The sequence below is a fragment of the Cheilinus undulatus genome, linkage group 7 (assembly GCF_018320785.1).
Source record: "Cheilinus undulatus linkage group 7, ASM1832078v1, whole genome shotgun sequence".
Lineage (NCBI taxonomy): Eukaryota > Metazoa > Chordata > Actinopteri > Labriformes > Labridae > Cheilinus > Cheilinus undulatus.
In genome coordinates this window covers 18,168,464-18,191,654 of record NC_054871.1, presented here as the reverse complement: position 1 = coordinate 18,191,654, position 23,191 = coordinate 18,168,464, and the positions used below count along the sequence as shown (strand labels likewise).

At 38.1% G+C, this 23,191-nt stretch overlaps 1 protein-coding gene across 2 annotated transcripts; it reads left to right on the top strand.

Annotated features, from left to right (window-relative positions):
• Window positions 1–12,389: 12,389 nt before the first annotated feature.
• Window positions 12,390–23,149, top strand: LOC121511831 (interferon-induced protein 44-like). Of its 2 annotated transcripts, XM_041790651.1 has the most exons (9): window positions 12,390–12,542; window positions 13,969–14,120; window positions 14,812–14,922; window positions 16,263–16,311; window positions 16,459–16,654; window positions 17,097–17,249; window positions 19,568–19,739; window positions 20,067–20,167; window positions 22,888–23,149. In XM_041790651.1, the coding sequence occupies exons 1-9, from the start codon at window positions 12,514–12,516 to the stop codon at window positions 23,071–23,073; spliced, it is 1,149 nt and encodes a 382-aa protein (XP_041646585.1). In that variant the 5' UTR covers window positions 12,390–12,513; the 3' UTR covers window positions 23,074–23,149. The 2 variants fall into 2 exon arrangements, with proteins under 2 accessions (XP_041646585.1, XP_041646586.1); XM_041790652.1 differs by lacking the exon at window positions 14,812–14,922.
• The last annotated feature ends 42 nt before the right edge of the window (window positions 23,150–23,191 follow it).

Genomic DNA, 23,191 nt, shown 5'->3' with positions numbered 1-23,191 from the left:
CTTTTTTACTCGAAGTAAGTGAACAAGAAAACAGATGGATTTGTCTGCTGTGCTCAAAGACTATAAGAAGTCACACCAGTGACTTTCTATCAAATGGTACTCTGCCGTCTCTGAGCCGCCCACTGAGGCAGATTCAGTTACTGTCACACACATGCTGTAAAATGTAAGAGTGATAGGCAGCTATGAAAATAATCTGGAGCAGTGCACGTAAAGGGAAAGCCATCAGTGCAACAGCAGAGAGACCCCTGCCAAAGAGGCAAAAATACTGTATAATATATGGAAAAGCTTTACAAAACTGTATTTCCATTGCTAACAGAAAAACAAATGTTTCCCTCCAGACGTGCAGTCGCTCAAACAGCCCGCAGTAAATCACACAGACAGGAAAACATGTTGATGCTCGTACAGTGAACCTCAAGGACGTGTACCCTATAGTTCTTAGAAATTACAAAAACATCACACTCTAAATAAAATATGCTAACTTACCAGGACATAGCCACAGGTACCTAATGAATAAGAATCACTGCAAAAACTCAACCATAGCAGGTGTAACTGTCTGTTGTAGCTTAAATATGTCGCTTAATTTAAGCAAAATTCATTTGGCTGTAGGGGAAAGTGGGGTGGTTGAGTTGAGCCACCCCTTATTTCTAGAAAACCATAAATGAAATTGATCATGTGACCAAACATTTACTCTCCCAGTGAAGTGAGGAGGCAGATGTAAGTACATCTGAGTTAACAAACTGGTTTAACAGTTCAAAGTGAATTTTTCATGTTTATGTTTTTATGAGTGTTGTGTCTGAACAATTATTGAGACATTTAAAATAAGTTACACATGTGAGGCTAAACTGTTAGCATGAGGTTAGTGCTAATGTCTGGATGAAGCAGAGCCAGAAATGTTTGATGTCAGGGCCTCAGCCCAAACTTGGAAGTGTCCAGGGGTAGTTTTTGCTCATCAGGCAGTTATATATATATATATATATATATATATATATATATATATATATATATATATAAAAAATTGTTGTTGATGATGACACCAAGCAGAAATACTTTCACAAGCCTTAAAGGTTTGGGGCTTTTGAGAAACACTCGAGGCTTAAGCCCTGTAATCCACCGCCTCGCTCCGCCTATGCGGTTAGGTTAATGGAGCCTATATTCCCCTGTGCTGTGGTTCAATATAATGTTGAATAGTTGCTCAGCTGTGTGCAGAGAATTGTAGTGGATTCGGATTTTCTATCTTGATTTTGTCTTGATTTTTGCAAGTATGCCTGCGTGCCACACTGACAAGTGCATTCTGTATTAGACCAGTTTTGCAGGATTTGCAGTCAGTTTTGTTCTTTTCTAACTTGATTATCGAGTTGTCAGATTTGTAATCTTTATTGATGCAGCAGTAGCCTGGTTTTGTGAAATGTCAGTGTGTGTTTGTTCATTTTAAACAAGATTCTGCTCTAAAGAAATGTCAAATCCCAAGGCCTTACTGAAGACAAGTGGCCTTTATAGCTGGACCCTTTATAATGATATGTAGCCATGTGACAAAGCAGTCTGTGTCAAAAATGTCCGCCAATAAGGCAACAAAACGTCTCTTGAAATTAAATATACTGATTTACAAATATACATCAGATAAAATAAGATAAGAAAAAAGTATATTTTGCATGTTGCATTGGCTCATCCTTACTTATATAAAGCCATTCAGGTCTTTTTTGCTGCTCTTTGTATCTTGAAATAGGAAGATTATCTAGACTTGTCAAATGAATGTGACTTTAAATGTTTTTTACTGTAAAATAGACAAACGTTCCTGCTATGATGTGATTTTTTTTCATAAGAAATTTAAGCGTATGTTAGGAATCCTAATCTGCTCTCATGATGAACTAATAGTGTCCATTATGGGAAGTCAGTGTTGTGGGATTTTTCTCCATTTTTGTCCCTTCTTTGGTCATGACAGCGAATCGAGTCGTTCCTGAAAAGAGCAGATGGTGTAATGATCCCCAAACTAGTCATTAAAAGTATATAAACCTTTTATACTCATGCTAAAGTGATTCAGTAGTCCATGTCTTCCTCATACATTCAACAAACTAGACTATCTGCTAGGTGTAGTGATCGCCTCTGTAGCAGGCTGCTGTCTATACATGGCACAGTGAACATGATCAGCGGCTGACATACAGCGACATACAGAACATCATGTCCTGTTCATCCTGCAGTAAACGTCACATTAACACCTCCACACAGCTTCACTGGGAGAGATCAGCAGGAAAACTCATCTGTGAAAAAAGAGAGCTGGGTTTTTGCACTGAAAGACAAAAAAAATTAAACCAGACAACTGGACATCTGCAGACAGGAAAACACCTCATGAGAAGTTTGCAGCATGTCCATTTCTTTTTTTGATCCATGATACATCTTATCTAGCACTTTGACAGCCTTACTTGTGCATTTTGGATGCACACAGTGCCTATTAAAAGTATTCACCCCTTAGACGGTTTACTCTTTTATTGATTTAATTGTGATTGATTTAATTTAGCTTTTTGTGTTAATAAACTCCAAAGGCTGGGTTCACCTGAATGCCAGACTAAATAATTAATAAACTCCAGAAAGTACCTAAGTAATTCTGAGTAATGTCCTCCCACTTTGGTACCGCTTAAACTAGTGTGAATGCAGACTGGTTCACCAGAAAGCACCAAGGTTCTGAGGAACCAGAACGGAACTGGAGCCAGAACTGTGTCTGTCTAAAAGCACTAAAGGACAGACTGGTCCAGGAAATGGGCTACAGGTGTGGTGTTCTTGATGTCGAGCTACTCCTGAACTACACACAGCATCATAAACATCACACCTGGGCTAAGGAGAAAAGAACTGGACCACTGCACAGCAGTCAAAAGTCCTGTTCTCATATGAAAGTAAATTTTGCATTTCATTAGAAAACCAGGATCCCAGAGTCTGGAGGAAGATCAGAGAGGAACTCCAGAGTTTTTAGTTTCCACAGTCAGAGATGGTTCAGGGAGCCATGTCATCTGGTGTTGGTCCACTGTCCTTTATCAAGTCTGGAGCCGATACTGCTATCTTCTGGGAGATTTTAGAGCACTCTGCTCTCATCTGCTGGGAAACTTTATGGAGATGCTGATTTCCTTTTCTAGCAGGATTTGGCACATTACCACAGTGAAGCCATAACTACCATAACTGCCATAACTCTGTCCTCAACTGGCTCACTGACCATGGTGTTACCATGTTTAACTGGCGGGCCAACTGGCCTGACCTGAACCTCATAGAGAATCTCTAGGGAAATGTCAAGAGGAAGATGAGAGACACCAGACTCAACAATGCAGACAAGCCAAAGGCTGCTATCATAACAACCTGGGCTTCATAACACCCCAGCAGTGCCACGGACTGATTGGCTCCATGCCCTGTTGCACTAATGCAATAGCTTGTGCAATAGGAACTCCGACCAAGTTCTGAGAGTATAAATGTTTGTAATTTTCCAGAAGGTCGACATTTCTGTATCATAAATCTGTTTTTTAAGGGGTGATTTGTAATAATATAATATTTTGACTGTGGTTTTGGGGGTTTGTTAGCCCTAAACTACTTATAAAGATTAAAACAATAAAAAAAAAACATTTGCAATATTTCTCTGGGTGTGTGATGGCCCTAGAATATATGGAAATTTCATTCCTTTACCTTAATTACCAGAAAAGTGACCATTTTATTGAAATTCTAATTTGAATTCTAATTGAAGAAGTGAAAAAAAACATCTTAAGCCAGCGTTATGCACCTGTTCTGTCCATCTTTCACTCTGACAGCATCTAGAAAGCTCTCTTGATGACTTTTTCAGTAGTTATTTTACTTTGACCTCCAGCCTGTTCCATCCAGATCCTGGCTAAGCTTTAGTTTCAGCCCCCGCTTCTCTTTGAGGTTATGAAGGAACCTGGCCGTCTTAAGAGACAGAAAAGAAGCTAGTGTATGTGTGTCAGATAGTCTGCATGGATTAGAGTGGTGGTGGTGGTGGTGGTGTGTGTGAGTGTGTGTGTGTGTTTTTTTTTTTTTTTGGGGGCTTGAATGTAAAACAAACTGCTGTGTCACACGGCTACATATTCAACATAGCTCCTTGTTTAGACAGCTCACCCTCCTCCTCTTCCTCCTCCTCCTCCTTCACCTGTGGCTCTTTGCCTCACAGATATCAGAGCTGCTGAGTCAAAGCTCAGTCTGTCTGTATTTCCCAAACTCATTACCTCAGATGATTAGGAAGAGTAAGCCACAACACTTACGTGACATGTTGGCTGGCAACTAGATTCGGCGGGAATTGTTCCTGGATTGAATTTTAGACCCACAGTAACTTAAGTCCAGTGAGTACACATTAGTTGATATCAATAGCCATCCTTTTCACCTCAAGACAACTGCAGTGATGCCAGGGACAAACTGTGACTGTGTTAATGATGAAACACATCAGAGTTTACAGAGCATGGCCTTATTTATGGAAACATGTACCTTTATGCTCATATGTTTACCATGTTAGCACACATCTCAGCCCAGTCAGTCACTGCATTCTGAGTCTACTTCTTTTCTATTGTTTTTTAAGGAAGTTTGTCCTCAACTGTTGGTAGGTAAGTGATTCCCAAAGTGGGACCTGCTCCCCCTAGGGGAGGCCTGTAGTAATGACAGGGGGAACTTGGCAAGGCTAGATAAAACAGTGTGCAATGATGGGGACAACAATGTCTTGACACCAATAACTACAACCACAAAGACAAGAAAATATGTCAAGCTGCATTGCGCCGTCAGCTCATCTCTATAAAAACAGGTGTTAAAGAGAGAGCCACACTCAATCCTTTTACCACATCCTACCTGTGTGACATGGGTTTTTCAATGGATATCACTGGACGACCTTTTTATCTACCAAAGGAGGTCCTAGAAGACGTTTGGGAACAACTATGCTAGGCTCTTGTTAATTGGTGGTTTGAGGCCTTTTCAACTAATAGGTTGCCACTGACTTCAATACTAGACCCCTTCTCATGAGTGCTTACTGTTCTTAGATTACAAAAGTTGTCTAGCAGACTTCCTGCTGCCTTTGGTAGTGAATATTAGGTCTGCATTGCTCTGTATGCTAAACTTTTGTGCTCATTGTGCTCAAATTCTACACAGAAAAGTACCATCCATTCTTGATTCTGAGTGGTCAGTGATGATAAACCGATATTGACAGGCACAGTCCAAATGCTTCACAGTTTTTACCTAAAAGCGCCAAGCGTAGTGACAAAAAAAACAGCTTTTGTCAGGTGTGTTATTGGACTGCATAGCTGTATCAGTTTTCAATAGATAATAGGCACTGCCTCGGTAAAAAGGGAGAAAGAAATGCTATTAGTATGCACAGGCCCTTGATGCTGAGTCTCTAAATAATATCACAAAGAATGACTTGTTTATATGAACTTACATTTTTAATTAGGGTGTGTATTTGTTTTACATATTATTGTTTATTTATATAATGTAGTGTATAGAAAAGTTTAAATCTGAGCAGACAAAAATTACATGTGGAGTCCCCCAAGGCTCCATCCTGGGGCCTCTTCTGTTTAAAAAGAAAAAAAAACTGAGGTATAGGTTTTGGACCCAAGGAGGTATGTTTACATGGCATGGTGCTTTATATATATATATATATATATATATATAAACCCTTAATGTTTCGTTCATTTTTTAGCAGATATACAGACAAAGGTTTAGGTAAATACATTTCAGGACATTTCAGGGATGAGGGTCAACACCTCCAAGTCTGAGGTCATGGTCTCTGCTGTAAAACGGTGGATTGCTCCCTGTGGAGAGTGGTCCTTGCCTCAAGTGAGGAAGTTCAGTTATCTCTGGGTCTTGTTCATTATTGAGGGTAGAATGGATCGTAAGATTGACAGGTAAATTCGTGAAGCATTGTCAGCACTGCAGACGTTGTACCAGACCATTGTGGTGAAGAGGGAGCTGAGCCAGGAGGCAAAGCTCTCAATTTATCAGTTGATCTTTGTTCCAACCCTCACCTATGAGATTCCTCAGGAGGGTGTCTAGGCTCAGCCTTAGAGATAGGATGAGGACCCTGGACATCCAGATGGAGCTCAAAGTAGATCCTGTTGCTGTTTTGCAACGAATGGAGCCAGTTGAGGTGACTTGGGCATCTTATTAGGATGCCTTTTGGACGCATCCCTGTGGAGTTCTTCTGAGCGTGCCCAACTGGGGTAGACCCAGGACTCGCTGAAAGGGATTGTATATCGCATCTGGCCTGGGAACGCCTCAGAATCCCCCGAGAAGAGGTGGAAAATGTTGCTTGGGAGAGATGTCTGGCTGGACTAGCTTGGCCTGCTGCCAGCACGACCTGGTCCCAGATAAACAGAAGAAATGGATGGATGGTATTTGAAGACAGATAAGACACAGGGTTTTATGTCTTTCCTCCTTTTTTCTGGAAATGAAACCCCAGAGGTTGCAATCACATGATCACACAGGAGCACCAGATATGAAGATATTTTATCTGGATAACTATCAGTGACTTGATTTTAATTCTTAGATTTTAAACTTAAGCATGGAAGGCAAACATCAGTGTTCACTTGGATTGAAGTAGCCATATCTTAACATGGCTATTCTTGCATTTTAGTTAAGATTTACACTAGAAGGCTTCTGATGAGTCCATTTTGAACAATGACTCACATGCACAACTCACTAAGTCTGGCTGCAGTGCTAAAACACTTACACAAGTTATTTAAGAGTGCATTACATAGCTTCATAAATACATAACACCTGTGTCTGGTTATTGGACAGGGTCATAATAAGGTCTGGTTTTCCACAGTCACACTGTGGGACTTCAGGTTTTGCAGGGAAACATCCTCTATCCAAAAACAACATCCTATTGTTTGCTGCTCAACCATCAACCGCTGCATTCATTTTAATGACACCCTGTCATAGCCTCAAGGCTTTAGCAGGCTCTACTTCTGATTGGCTGTTGCCCCTTGGATATATACTCTGACATTACCTATGTGTCATGTTTTTAAGTTCCTGATTGTGAGCAGTACGTGTGAAAGGGTTTTACATCAGTCAGATATTCGTAACTGCTCAATACTGGTTAATATTGTTCACTTTTTCTGTGTGTGTCTCCAACAACAAATATTGCCTCGCTGACACAGCAACATCTCAGGGGTCATAAAGATAAGGGTGCCATGTGTGGGCTGTTTATATGCCTGGTCAGTTATGGGCTGTGGACGCAAACAGTCATGACTGACTAGAAAGGACCTGCAAATATGCTTTATTTCATATTTGATAGGTTTTACTAAAGAAAACATGCTTTTCTCACCTCCTTATAATAAAGCTACAACATGAAGAGATTTTGCATTCAAATATCTATATTAATTCTCAAAAGATAAACCTGCTGTATCTTATTGATATTTTAAGGTCAAGCTCGGACATTGCCTCAAATATTTCCAAAAGTTTTCATAGCCGGAGAAATCCTTCACTTTGATAGCGGTGTCATGTCAAGGTTGCTGCCATGACAGAGCCGCCTTGACTAGACACAACATGTTTACTGCTGACTTGGAGCCATTGAGGGCACTACTGCTACAAGCTGCCGTTCTGTTGCTGTGCCTCATTCCTGTTTGTACTACTTACCTGTGATGGACTGTGATAATTCAGCCATTGGCTGTATGTTCTGTCACCCAAGCACCACCTTAAATGTCAAACTCTGTCCTCCTGACCCCTGCATTGCTGTGGCCCCACTAACCATTTCCAAAACTAGTAGACACACAGCTCAGCTCCACCCCTCTAATCCCTTCTTGTTTTTTAATTTGAAGAAAAATTCAACAAAACTGCCCCTTAAGTTTGATTTACTGAGTAGTTTTTGTTTCATGGATGAATTTTACACAATGAGGGGAATAAAGCTGTTTAAAAGCGGCCTTCCTGGTTCCAATGCAAACAATCACAGAATGCTTTGGGATTAGTTTGTGGCGCAAACCTGGAATGACCCTTTTTAACTGCTTTTCTCCACAATTACATGAACTTTGTCCATCAAATAAACGGTAATTTACTTTATGGTAGGGCTGTCAAAAGATTGAAATTTTTAATTGTGATTAACCCCAGAATTTCTGTAGCTTATTGTGATTAATCGCACTGTTTTTATCTCATTTTAAAATTCCATTATTTTGCATTTCAAACTGTTTATGTGTCATTTTGGAATTTCCTACTGACTTACACTAAGGGTAATTGACTTCCTCGACCCACTAAGTCACAACCCCTTCAGCTGAGAACCACTGACCTAAAACAAATTCCTGTAAAACAATAATGGATCATTTTCTTTTTTTTACATCAGCATTCTGTATCAAAAGTCTTGTTCAGAAACATGAGTAAAAAGGTTCAGTTCAATCTGATGGGACTGAAGTGAATGTTATTGAATTTTGCTTTCATACTTGAGACAAACCAGAGGACGCCAACAGCTTCCTGTAGACATGGGATATAATACTGCTCTTAAATGCAAACCTCTATAAAAACCACAACAATAGGCAAAATTACACACAGACAAGTTTCTAATCCAAAAAACAACAATAAACACCATCAATTACAGTTGAAAACTCTGAACCAAATATTCAGTTATCAAAAGCTTAGTGAGTCGGCAGACTTCCCCCTTATGTTCTGAATAAAAACAAGGCCGCCTATAAGAGGGGGGTAAAGGGGAGAGCAGCCAAATGAGGGGTCCATGGAGGTCAGCAAAATCATGGTTGTGATTACCATATTTCATTTTTAAGATGAATAATAACAACTCGTATCAAAGCAACAAACAATGAATTTCATTTATTTATTTTGTAGTATGATATAGCCTTTTTCAAAATGTAAACCTCTTTTCTCCTACCTTTTATTGGTAATGTTAACAATGTGGTCGGGCAAACTGAACTAAACCATTAGGGGTAATGCCAGACTTCATTGCTAAGCCATGATGTGCACAAATGTAAGCGTGCCAGAAAATAAAGTACAGGACAATGAGACAACTTTAAGGGGGGAAATAATGAAATAATTGCAAAAATTAACAATACTGGTTAAACGAGGTTAAATAAAAGGTGGTAAAATGAGGTCAAAAAGGCAAAAAATAGGTTGTAAAATAGGAAAGAAAAGGTAAAGGTGGTTAAAAAGTGGAGGAAAAATGCTGTGAAGGGGCAAATATGGGCTTAACACGCAAAGATAGGCCAAAAAAAATTAAAAAAAGGCTAAAAGTGTCAAAAGAGGTTGCAAAACGGCCAGGAAAAGGAGTGAAAAGGGACCGAAATCAATCAAGTAATATAAAGGGTTAAATAGTGGTAGTAGAAGTGTGTAAAAAAATGCAAAAATTTATAGAAAAGTGGCAAAAATGGGTTTACAGGTAAAAATGAGCAAATACCAAAAAAAGTTTAAAGTACCAAAAAGTAGCAAAATAGAAATAAGGTTAAAAAAAGGGGAATAAATGCTTAAAAATAGAAAAAAAGTGGAAAATAGGTTACAAAAATGTTAAAATGGGTGGGAAATGGTGGAAAGCGGTGAAAAAGTGGTGAATTTATTATTGAAAAGTGGCAGTGGGTTGTTAAATAGGGCAAATTGGGAGATAAAAGTAAAAAAAATGAGTTTAAGGTGATAAGTAAAAAGGGGTTATGATGTGTAGAAAAGGGTGAAAAACTGTTAAAAAGTGACAAAAATTTTTGTTGAACAGTGGAAGAAATGGGTAAAGAGTGGCAAAACTGGGTTAAAGAGGCAAAAACAGGCCAAACATTTGTAATGGGTTTAAAATGGCCAGATAAGGCAGTAAGAAGGGCAAAGTGGCAAAAATTTGTCAGGGTTGAAAATGGAAAAAATGGGCTAAAAGTGGAAAAGAAAAGAAGTGGTTAAAAGTGGCACAAATAAGTGTCAGAACCCAACAATAGCCTAACACACTTTTGGGCCCAAAATGAGGGAATTGTTAGCCAGGAGGCTAACACCAGTGGTACTGATCCAACACACATGCATTGATATCACAAATAAATCACAACTGGGGAGGACCCATCCTCTGGGTTTTTCAGGGGCCCAGCAAATTCTGTGGGCAGGTCTGAATAAAAGACTCTCTTTGTGGACTCACATTGACCTCTGCTGACAGCTGGATAAGCTTCCTCAATGCAGAGTAGGAGAATGGAGAGTTGAGCAATAACAGCTTCAAAAACAAGACCACAGCCCTCTCCAGTGGCTATGATGAGGAAAAACAGTGGAAACATAACACTACCAGGATCTATGTGACACTTGTGTCTGTACAAAGAGTGAATAAAGAGAAGGTTTTCACGTCAAAGTAAATGTATTAACAGTAAACTTCTAGTGATGGCTCCACAAGCTAGCTGGCAGACGAAGTAAGATGGGAAGTAATACTCTGTTGCAGTAATAATCAACCCTGATTTGTGCAGCTGTTCCCAGTCACTTCTTTTGATTTGCTCAAGAACAATCTCTGACAACATTTTTATTTTGAGCATGCCATTTAACCACACAGTAATCCTACAATTGAATGTTTCGGTATGCCTGTATGGACCTGTTGGACCATAATTTGCTTGATATAAAAACATTTGGGGGCTTTTTCAGGGGCTTAAGTATTGCTGGGATATGTTCTGTCTGCTGGAACTATCACAACCACAGATGCATTTGGCTAAAAGTCGTCAGTCAATACCATACACTCTAAACTGTAACACCAGTGAAGAGCTCTGCCTCTGGAGAAAATGAAGCGCCTCTATGGGGGCAAGGAACCATATATGGTCACTTCAGAGGACTTCTTTTGTGACCTCCCCCAACTTTCTGTAATACAGTAGAACCAGAGTGATTTTTCTCAGTCAATCAGTGGAGATTGGTTAACTTCACAGAAAGTGACACCACACCCTCCAACCAATCGGCAATCAGCAACTCAGCATCTCAAACTTCCTGTTTCCTCCAGAACTTGAAAAATGCAGCTTAACATCTCTTTTGGGTCCTAAACAAAAAGCCCTAAAATTACAACTAACCATGATAAGTTGATGAAACTTAAAATTTAAAAAGGTGAACAGTTGTGCTGAGTGTGATGGTAGGTTTTGTTTGTGTAGGATTTTTGGCAATTACTGAAATTTTAGCGTGAAAATGTAGGAACCAGATTTGGACATATATCTGTTTAGGGGTGTTGTCTATAATAAGACATATGCCCAGTTCATCTAGTGAGCCATGCTAAGGGTATTTTCTTAACAAATAACTCATAACAATATTACTTTATAGTGTAGTGGTTGCCACAGGTTTGGCAAAAATCAAAGAATGTTCCAATGATAAATTTGACTAATTTATAGAAAGTTTCAAGGTATAGACAAAACTGTAAAATGTGTGATTTTGGTCACTTTATATATATATATATATATATATATGTGTGTGTGTGTGTGTGTGGGTGGGGGGGGGTGTGTGTGTGTGTGTGTGTGACTTATATCAGTTTTTACTTGTATTGTGAGCCTTATTTTGGCCTAATTAATTGAGACATTTAATATTTATGATTTTTCTTACATTTTCTGGTGGAATTATAAAGAAAATTAGATGTATAAATAGTGAAATATATGTGATTTTAGTCAGTTTTACAACATTACTATTTCATTCATCTTAAATGGCATAAGCCAGTTTTTCTGTTTATTATGGGCCTCATCACTGCTAAAAACCACTTGGTTATTATTTTTCATTATGATAAGTGTCCTTTTGGAATTATAAAATAAAACTGGTGGCACCACTACTACTTATATTCATTCTGAAGCCATGTCTTGTCTCTAAGAGGTCAGAATCTGACAGCAGCCTCACCATGTCTTGTAAAATGAATATTTTGTATTTAAATTATTTTTCAATGTACAAGTAAATACTCATTAGACTCTTGTTGTGTATATTTTTCATTATTAACATTTTAATATACATTCACCTTATGGATTTGTGTATGTGTGTGTGTGTGTGTGTGTGTGTGTGTGCCATAAACAGGCAAGGAACCATATATGGTCATTTTGTTGACCTTGAATTTCACTGTAATAATAGAAAAAATATACCGTATATAATATAAATGACAAAAGCAAAAAAAGTCTTAGGATGTTCACCAATAATATTCTAAGGCTTAAATTTTGAATTTCCCAGTATTTTAATGTATGCCCTACAAGGGGTTAACGTTTCACAAAGCTAAATTTGACATGTGAAAGAATAGTATTTAGAAATTCTGATATCTAGATATTTGATATTTGATATAATTATAAATATAATGATATTTTATACATTTTCCATGCTACACCCCCCCTTTTCTTCTTTCCGGCTGTCAGCAAAAGCATTTCGGATGATCCTATTTAGAAATAGGCTAAATACCACGTTTAAATTTGGCTATGAAAGCCAAAAACTATTTACAGCGGACAATTATGCTAGTCCTAGGCCTAAGTTTCATTATCTCCCTGTCTAAGTTTCAGTTTCTTTTCCTCAGAGAAGGCGTTGCCTCTGTCGCTTTATCGTCTGCATTACTCTGTGACTGCTGTTGTCCTCCACGTCTGGCTTCGGGCAGCAGCTACCATGCAGAAAGAAACAGCAAAACCACCCAGGTAATAATACGCTCAGTGTTACGTTACGTAAATTAAAATGATATCAGTTTGATACTTTAAATTCTAACCTTGCAGGTTTCTGGCTTTTTGGGGCTTCTCCAACAAATATAAAGTAGATTCATAGACTTCTACTCTTTCTCTGATGCTTGCAGGCAGACAGGTAATTAGGAGGAGCGAGCGTCAGGTGTGTTAGCTAGCTCAGGTGGTGCTATAAAGTATGCTTAGGTTAGTTCTGTGAAGAACTGTTTTAGGAAGCATTGCTTGCCTTAAATTGTGAATGATATACATGAAGTTAATAACTCTTTATATTTGCTTCATACTTTCCAAGATAATATCACAAAGAGAATCTTTATTTTGAATTATTCTAAGCAGAAAACGAAGCTAGTTTTAAATCTGAGCGCTGGTGTGTCGATCAAATAAGCGACCGTGTTAAGTAATGTCAGTCAGTGGCGCAGTTGGAACACAGTGGGGCACAATTGCTCCTTTATTTTTATTTATTTATTTATTTATTTATTTATTTATTTATTGTTATTTCAGCATTATCATGTGAATAAGTTGCATGCCTTCAATAAAATAGGCTATGGTTAATTGGTGAGAGTCAACGCAAAAAAAGCTCCCTTTGTGGCTGTAATAAAAATAATTACCATTAATATTAAAAATGTCGAGGTGTTTAAAGAAAGTTATCTGGCAAATCCGTCAGTGGCTGACGCATTGAAAAAGATGTTGAAGACATGATTGTCCTAACAATTTATTTTGGTTTAGTTCTTCATTAATGCATAATTCATTAATGAATAATAACAATAATAATATTTATTATAATGATAATAATGATGCTAATAATTAGTGACAATAATTCAAGTACTAATACCATGAATACTGCTTAAAATAATAATAATAATAATAATAATAATAATAATGGCACTGAGAAATGTCAGAAAGTTTCTGTACCATAGAAAAGAGGAACCTAACTACACTCTCCTAGAATGGATATATTTGCACTATGGCCATTACTGTTGATTTGTGAAGATAAATGATTAAAGGCTTTTGTTACGTCTAATATATATTAAGCATCAAGCTAAGACAATTCTTATTGATCCCCAAAGCGAGTGAATAAGATGCTGTGTATTTGATTTTCTTTATATTTGTCATTGCAATGTAAAAAGAAGTTTTTTGTTTGTTTTACCTTTGGGTTATAACACTGAATTACATGAACATCTGCTGTGCCAACCACAGACATATTTGCCTGAAAGCTGCCAGTTAACATGGTCTCTCTTGAAAGCTGAAAACCTGCTGGCTGGTTGTTTTAAAGAAAAAATGCTGCCATTCTATTGAAAGTGCTACAAAGTGATTTTTTTATTTTACAATTTCAATCTTATTTAACTATAAAACTGGATCCCCTGTGCATCATCAGTGATTTCTTCAACAGCTTTACTTTTGGACAAGCCAAAGATGTCACGTCTTCTTCTGTGCCGGCTCTATCTGCTTTTGTCTTACAAGACACCAAAGACATCCTCAAAACTGCTGCAGCTGCCCCTACTAAAGAGAAACCAAAGAAAAGCTCCATTTTTGCATTGCCAGGTAAGATTCTGGAAAATCTCAAACTATGATGGTGGTCAAAGACAGCACTGCTACAGATTGGGAAAAGGTTGGTGGGATTTGTGTTTTTCAGTTTCTTTTCCTCTTTAACAAGAAGTTAATGCAGGAAGCAGAACCCCTGATGCATAAAAACACTGAACTGTAAGAAAAAAGGGCAACCCAGCTTTTGTTTTTTTACGGAGGGTAGGAAGTTGACATTAGCTCTTTTAGCACTCATTACTTGACATGCTTCAGGTTTGGTTTTACACACAGTATGCATTATGTATGTGTGTCACTCTATGAAGTGGCATACTTAGGGGGGGTTAAAGTTTTGTGACTTTTAAATAGAGATTTCTTTACATTAAGAAAAAAATCATAATAGTTGGGGATAATGAGCCTTAACTACTAGTACTGTGTTAAGCATATTAATATGGGGGCACTAATGCCCTAGCAGTAAGGCCTTGCCCCATGTATGCTATAGTCCTCCAAGCAGATCAGTTGCACCATCCACCCTTATTTCCTTCTCTAGCCATTACCCTATCAAAACAAAGGCCAAAACTCAAATATATTTTATAAAATCTAAAATGTTAATACAGTGCTTAATGTATATTAAAAATAGACAAATATGTACAATTTCATAAATATAATGATCACCATAGATTTATTGCAGTCATTTTATTTCTGTTTTCGACAGTCACTCAAAAGGCCCCTGAGCTGGTAGCAGATTCTCAAGATGTTCTTGGCTCTGCTGCAACAGTCACTACAAGCAGTAGAATGACGAGAGACCCTCTGTTTTTGTTTTCATGTAAGTTCCAAAAAGTCTCAATTCAAAATAATAGTCAAAGATCATCACTGCCAATTTTTGAAAAAGGTCGGAGGCTTCGACTCACCATCATCAGACAAACACCTGACCTGATGTTCTTTCCTGCTCCCTTAACTTCAGCTACCAATAGATGTCACTGTCACTGATGCATTTTCCACTGTATAAGGCTGCATTAATTGGGGTTGCACCACCTGACATTCTCTACTAATTTCAGATTGAACAGGCAGATACAGTGATATATGTTGTTACTTTTGTTCTAGTAACAAAGTAGATAAATATATTTTTAAAATAACTGAAGAATTTTATGGTAAAATAAAATGTTGCTGTTTTACCTTGGTTGTACGATCCGTCATAGAAAGTTTGGACACCCCCCAAAGCAAAATTATAATCAATTAAGTTTTTGAATATGTGATACCTCCTTTGCCTAATGTGAAGTAAAAGAAATATTTTTAGAGCTCTAAATAATATTATTTTTTGCAGTTGCACCACCTGAAACACTCGCATGCACACTGGAAAGTGTACCCACCCATCTGTGACTGAAAAGGAACAATTTTATCTTTACTTGAAAAGGATCTAAAAACATTTCACTGGCCATGAGTGTCAGTTTGAGTCAAATGGATGTTAAATTATGCTCCAGTCTTTCTAATCACTCATTTTAGAATAAAAGCTCCATGGTTACAGTTGCTCAACCCTGACAGTTACAAACTTGCAAATTCAGGAGCAATATTTTTTCAGTGATCTTACTAACTTATGATACATTTTAACAAGATTTCTTTATTTCAATGATTTTAACCATAAAATCATGCAAAAGTGTTTTAATTTAATTTCCTCACTATTAAAAATGCCATTGTTAATAGTGTTAATAATTTGTTCATTTATGTGTTCAAACAAAGTAGGTTTCACAGAACAATTTGACATATGTCATGACTTGATTACTATTATTATTATTATTATTATTATTATTCCAAAAATAATTAATAGACACAAAAATATGCAGTCAAGTCACTGGCCCACATGCACTCCTTTACATCTCAGGGCTGCAACATTCTGGCACTCTGTTTAAGTGATATCACTTGGGGAAGCCTGGCATTAGCACTTATGCTTTTGTATGTGAAGTTAACAAAAAGATTTAAAAAAAACATTTTTACAAAAATGTGACAGAGCGTCCGTCCAATCATCCTTTTGCAGATGGAGATGAAGAATATCCCATACCATCGATATGTGAACAGTCTTTATGGCCTGACAGGCTAACTGAGTGAAGTTTAAATGTTAGTAAACAGTGCATATTACATTACACTTAACTATTCTTGATCTTTCTTTAGCTCAACAGAAGTCGGAGAGTCCATGGAGGCATGTAGAGTGGACGAAAGAGTGAGTAAAAACCATTTCTGATCATTCGTAAGCAAAAAGAAACCGTGTTGTAAACACTTTTTAGACAAAATTCTCTTTCCTTTCGCTCTTTAAATACACTCCTGCTACCTCTGATTGGTCTGACAAGCTCAAAAATTCCCATCATAGGCAGAAGACAAGCCTGATGAAGACCATCAGCTCCTACAGACCGAGTTATGAGGAGGCGACCCGAGCTCGGGTGCTCCTCCTGGGCCCGGTTGGATCTGGGAAGTCCAGCTTCATCAGTTCAGTCCAGTCGGTGTTTAATGGTAGAGTGACAAACAGGGCTATGGTGGGCTCCTCCTCCACCAGCTTCACCAAGAAGGTAAGAGGAGCTCTGATGCGTTACTGAGGCATGCTTCTTAAACTTTGACTTTATTTTTCTCTTAGCATGAGAAAAAACTGTAGAAAGGTTTTTTCCTCAGCTGTTTTTACAAAGCTCTGTTGAAATCTTCCAGAAAGGATCTGACTAATTCCCAGAACAAAGGAGAACATAAAATACTGCTCTCTTTTGCCTCTTCTTTAGGTTGGGCATTTCCATGTAAATTAAACTAATAGAGAGAAAAACTAGCAGTGCTTTAAGGGCTTTATTTGTGCAAAAACTGTTGTCTAACAGCTGCAAAGAATGTATTGATGTGCTGCCAATTTTTGGACTCAGTTCAATGTGAAAATAAAGACAGAAAGCTACAATTAAACAACTCTTAACAAAACCAACTCTAGACAGTCCTGTCAGTGCGTCCATCACATGATTACCTTGTTTGTGTCAGCTGCAGTCATTCAACATCCATGGTCAGAAAGGAGAAGATCCAACTGGACTGGTTCTGTGTGACACCCTGGGCCTGGGGTATGGGGAGATGACGGGACTGACACTCCATGACATCCTGTCCATCATTAAAGGCCACGTACCTGAAGGACACAAGGTGAGCAGGATGTAATGCTGACAGCAATGCCATTTAACAGTTTGGTCGACACTTCTTGAGGATGGTTTCTTCTGACCTAAAGATGTGCTAAAATAACCTTACACAACAGATGGATTTGCTAGACTCCATCTCTGTCATCAGGCAAATCTATCTTTAAAAGCTCTAATTTACAACATTTATGCCGAACCAAACACTGTTCATTTTACCAAAATTTTACCATGGTTCTGCACAAAATTAAGAATGAAAAAAAAAGCTTTTCATGATGGGACAGTATTTTTGCTATTCTGGAGACCTGCTTCAGGATCAGTTTGTGGCAGTTATAGGGGTAAAGGGTTAGTTGTACTTGTGAGTGGGTATATACAATGGCTGCTAGCTTGGACTTAACCACAGCCTTTTTTAAAACAAGGCCACACAGAAAGCTTGTCTTGGCAGAGAAGTTTTTGCACTTCCCCCAACTGGCTTTGGCATCAATTTTATTCACATTGATTCTCCGCCATTAACAATTTACAGTAGCAGTAACCTGTCAGCTCAAGAGAAGTGCATGGGTACAACATCACTTTGCCTTGTCGCTCTGATTGGCCCATCATGAAATTGACGGACAGAACATTCCTTGAAAAGACTTGCCCTTCCCAAACCGTTTCTATGGGTGCTTTCCCAGATGAATATGAAACGCATGCAATAAATATTTGAAACAGTTGATCTGGCATGTCACGTTAGTGCTAAAAGGTTTTTAAGGAATCATCCATGGTCTTATCTGACTATAGTCAGTGAACAGCAGGATCCCCTGAACCCAGTGTTTTCCGAACTTTCTCTGCTAGATCCTTTTGGCAGATGACAATATTTTCAAGTCCCTACCCATTACCATACTCATCAACGTGTAAATATTCAGATTAGGATGACATATTTAACCCCATTCTATGAGAGTTTCAGTTTTTCCCAACTATTTCTAAAGTGTTGTTAAACAGAGAAAAGAATTCTTACACAGCTTTTCCAAACATCCTAGTTTAATTTCGGATGCTTACATTATTTTACTTTGTACAGAGAAACAAAATGATTTCACAAAAACTATAAACTACCAGGGTCAAAATGATTATTTTGGATGATACACCTCTCCTTTCTGTCTCCAAAAGAAGCATCATCTTTATGACCAAAGATCTCAAGTTTGGTCCATCTGACCAAAGAACATGCTTCCAGCATGCATAATCGTTCTCCAGGTTGTCCTTAACAGACTTCAGTCTGGCTTTAAGGTGTCGCTTCTGCAGAAGAGTTTTTCCTGTGCAGGGCTCTACTGATTGCCTTTTTGAGACTATAATTCCTGACTAGTGTCCTTGCAGTTGTTCTGGGGTCTCTAGACACATCTCTCACTATTTTTGTTTTCCTTGAAATCTTCCTCTTCCTACTGCTGCCTGACTTGTTCTTACTGTGTGGCTCTGTTTGATTTTCTTAGTGATACTTCTCACTCCAGTTCTTGAAACTTGGAAACGCCGTTATAACTTTACATATTCTTCTTCTGCTTTGTGAGCATCAACAATTCTTTTTCTCAAGTCTTAACTGATTTATTTTGTCATGATGCTCTCTTTATTGACAGCTTAGACCCTCACTGAAGTTTTTATACTATGTGTAAATTGAATATGACCCTCAGTTTAACTTGATTTTACAAGCTTTAAGCATTACAAAGTTAAAGCAAATCATTAAAAAGCAGTGTTTTGTGCTATTGCTCTACAAAAAGGTCAGTTCTAAAGGGAAGCTAATAAGTTAGACCCTGGTAGTTTTTGGTTAAGAGAAACAATTTTGTTTCTGTGTCTAAATTGAAGCCATATTTGAAGAAGAAGAAGCACTGTTTGGATAATTATTCTACTGATAATCTGGCAGGGATTTCAAAGTTTAGTGCAGCAGTTGCTACTTAAATATGGCATCCTAAAATAATGACAGAATGCTGTGATGTCACCCTGACACGCTTGGAGGCGGGGCGCTCCCTGCTCCAGAGAAGGACCATTCTTGGTGCTGCTCAGTGTAACCTGGTGGGGCCACACTGGTGATGGAAAAGTAAATCAGCACGGCTTGGTTTGGATTGGCACAGCTAAAAGTTATGGTGGAAAAGCCCCAAGACTGTGTGACATATGAGTTAAAAGACCCATAGTCACTAATGCCTACATTGGGGCTCTTTTTTTTTTTTTCATTTTTGCTTATCGTACATGTAATAAAAGATAATGGCATTCCCATTTCCCTTCTGAATTTTCTGTTTTGGCGCTATTTGCAAATGTTGACATGCTAACACAAAACTTGAAATTTTACATGTTTTCATTTTCTTCTTCTAGTTTAGCCCAGACCAGCCGGTGAGGTCTGAGACTGTGGGCTATGTGAAGAAGCCAAGCTTCAAGGAGAAGATCCACTGTGTTGTTTTTGTGGTGGACGCCTGTCAAGTCCTGACCTACCCTAAAAGCCTCATCACCACCTTCCAGCTCCTCCGAGAGCACATCAGTGACCTGGGTAAGAAGAAGGAAAACAGGCAATGAAAAGAAAGACTTTATTCAGTCATACACACTCATGCAAGATTGATCATTACAGTCACTCTTTCATATTGTTGCAACAAAATCAGTCACATTTTGCTGTTGTCAAAAAAATTCTTTGGCAACTGTTGAAGCCATAATAGAAAATATATGTAGTTTATAAGTCAGTGATGTTTTAGTTCTATTTCATAAGTGAAGTTGGAATTTAACTGACAGCATTTAATTTCTCTGACATCTAAGTCAGAAGTCAGAAGCTCCTTGTAATTGAGTACAAAACCTAAATGACGGCATCATAATTTGTCTGAAGGTGTTCACCAGGTGGCTCTACTCACCCATGTTGACCAAGTGTGTCCAGAAACCGCCAAAGATGTCACTAAGGTTTACGGGAGCCGAGTCATCAAGGAAATGGTAGGTTATAAAGACATACACAGCACAATAATGTGTAAGAAGAGAATGAAGTGCATGACATAAATTACTGTAGATGAATATATTCAAGATACATCAACTTTAACTTATTTTTTTAATCTTGTGACTTTGAAAATAGAATCAAATTTTTGCTTTGTATTTGACTGAAAAAAAATTTCAAGGCATTCTTTTCTAATTCTGATAAAAGATCTTCGTTTTCACAGAAGCCATGCAGACCTTAAAACTAGACTTTTTGGGTGTAGATAGCCTAGTGGTTTAAGGCCCAGGTTAAAGTCTGGCTTGTGTCTCCCCAACTCTCTTGTCTCTCTTGTGGCTGCTGTGGTGGTTTTATCCCAGAATGGTTTACATGGTCAGAATCCTGAGAATCAGAGCTTTCTTGTTGTATATAACATGTTATATTAATATTTTTTAGTAACTAATATTGACAAATAAATCTGCCTGCCTGATGGTGGGCCCTCTGATTTTAAGGGGGTTAATGTGCTAAAACATTGATGCTGTGATTATGGACTTTAATCACCCATCAACTAATGCATCAGTGCAGACAGCCTTGATTTAAACTGATGAATAATACAATATGAAATTACAAGCCAACAAAGACAACTTTACCTATGAGCATGAAAAGCATATTTGATGAATTATCCATAACCAGCCTTTTACAATGTTGCAGTAGTGGTGATTTACTGGTTTTAACTATCTTTATTCTTGATGTTTTGTGCTATTTTTTTAATTGTCCAAAATGAGGTGTTTACATATTGGATTCTTCTGACTGTGTAGTATTTAATCGAAGGATATACAAGAGTTTACCTTGTGTACGCAATAAGGATAAATCCTTTTCTGCTCCTTTGTGATCAAATATTTTATTCATAGTTTAGGTTAAAGTGAAATAACAGTAAATCATTACCCTATACACATACAGTTGAAAGAAAAAGTATGTGAACCCTTTGGGATTTCTTGGATTTCTGCATAAATTGGTTATAAAATGTGTTCTGATCTTCATCTAAGTCACAACAACAGACACACACAGTCTGCTTAAACTAATACTGCACAGAAAATGATATGTTTTCATGTTTTTATTGAACAAAACATGTAAACATTCACAGTGCAGGGTGGAAAAAGTATGTGAACCCCTAGGCTAATGACTGGTTGACCCTCCTTTGGCAGCAATAACCTCAAACAAACGTTTCCTGTAGTTGCAGCTCAGATCTGCACAACGGTCAGGAGGAATTTTGGACCATTCCTCTTCACAAAACTGTTTCAGTTCAGCAATATTATTGGGATGTCTGGTGTGAATCGCTCTCTTGAGGTCATGCCACAGCATCTCAATCAGGTTGAGGTCAGGACTCTGACTGGGCCACTCCAGAAGGCATATTTTCTTCTGTTGAAGCCATTCTGTTGTTGATTTACTTCTATGCTTTGGGTCATTGTCCTGTTACATCAACCATCCTCTGTTGAGCTTCAGCTGGCAGACAGATGGTCTTCAAAATGTCTGATAAACTTGGGAATTCATTTTTCCATCAATGACAGCAATCCGTCCAGGCCCTGAGGCAGCAAAGCAGCCTCAAACCATGATGGCCCCTCCACCATATTTCACAGTTGGGATGAGGTTTTGATGTTGGTGTGCTGTGCCTTTTTTTCTCCACACATAGCGTTGTGTGTTCCTTCCAAACAACTCAATTTTGGTTTCATCTATGGACAGAATATTTTGCCAGTAGTGCTGTGGAACATCCAGGTGCTCTTTTGCAAACTTCAAATGTGCAGCAATGTGTTTTTTTGGACAGCAGTGGCTTCCTCCGTGATGTCCTCCCATGAACTTCTTCTTGTTTAATGTTTTACTTATTGTAGATTTGTCAACACAAATGTTAGCATGTGCCAGAGATTTCTGTAAGTCTTTAGCTGACACTCTAGGATTCTTCTTCACCTCATTGAGCATTCTGCATTGTGCTCTCGCAGTCATCTTTACAGGACGACCACGCATAGGGAGAGGAGCAACAGTGCTGAACTTTCTCTGTTTGTAGACAGTCTGTCTTACTGTGGACCCATGAACATCAAGACTTTTAGAGATACTTTTGTAACCCTTTCCAGCTTAATGCAAGTCAACAATTCTTGATCATAGGTCTTCTGAGAGCTCTTTCGTGCAAGGCATGGTTCACATCAGGCAATGCTTCTTGAGAACAGCAAATTCAAAACTGGTGTGTGTTTTTTATAGGGCAGGGCAGCTTTAACCAACACATCCAATCTCATCACATTGATTAGACTCCAGGTTGGCTGACTCCTGGCTCCAATTAGCTCTTGGAGAAGTCGTTTGCCTAGGGGTTCACATACTTTTCCCACCTGCACTGTGAATGTTTACATGTTTTGTTTAATAAAAACATGAAAACATACCATTTTTTGTGCGGTATTAGTTTAAGCAGACTGTGTGTGTCTATTGTTGTGACTTAGATGAAGATTAGAATACATTTTATGACCAATTTATGCAGAAATCCAAGAAATCCCAAAGGGTTCACATACTTTTTCTTGTAACTGTATTTGACTCATTTTCCCCTACAATTTTAATCTCCCCTTCACTCTCTCTGTTTTGCACATGGATACGAATTTTAAAAAAACTGATTATAACTTTGAGAATGGGCTGGTTGGTGTGATTAAATCTAACATGGATTTAATCGTGTTAAAATGTGGTTATGTGTCTTTGTGTGTTTTTGTAGATGGGTAAGGCTGCAGCTCTGTTGGGTATGCCCACCTCCTACATTGTCCCTGTGAAGAACTACTCATCAGAGCTGAATGTGGATGTGAACACCGACGTTCTTCTGCTCAGTGCTGTCGACCACATCCTTCAGTACGCTGACCTGTACTTCCAGGACAACACGCCACAAGAAAAAATAATCTATTAATTGTAATGGCTGCTTTGATTTGTAAACAGGCTTTATTTAAAAAAAAAAACAGTTGAAAGTAAATTTTAAACTCAAATTTCTGTGTCAGAGATGTTTTTTTTTTTTTTTTTTTTTTTTT

Coding starts and splice junctions, on each gene's coding strand:
- LOC121511831 (XM_041790651.1), top strand. CDS start 12,514: ATGCAGAAAGAAACAGCAAAACCACCCAG. Junction 14,121..14,811: donor CTCCATTTTTGCATTGCCAG/GTAAGATTCTGG, acceptor TGTTTTCGACAG/TCACTCAAAAGGCCCCTGAG. Junction 19,740..20,066: donor AGAGCACATCAGTGACCTGG/GTAAGAAGAAGG, acceptor ATTTGTCTGAAG/GTGTTCACCAGGTGGCTCTA.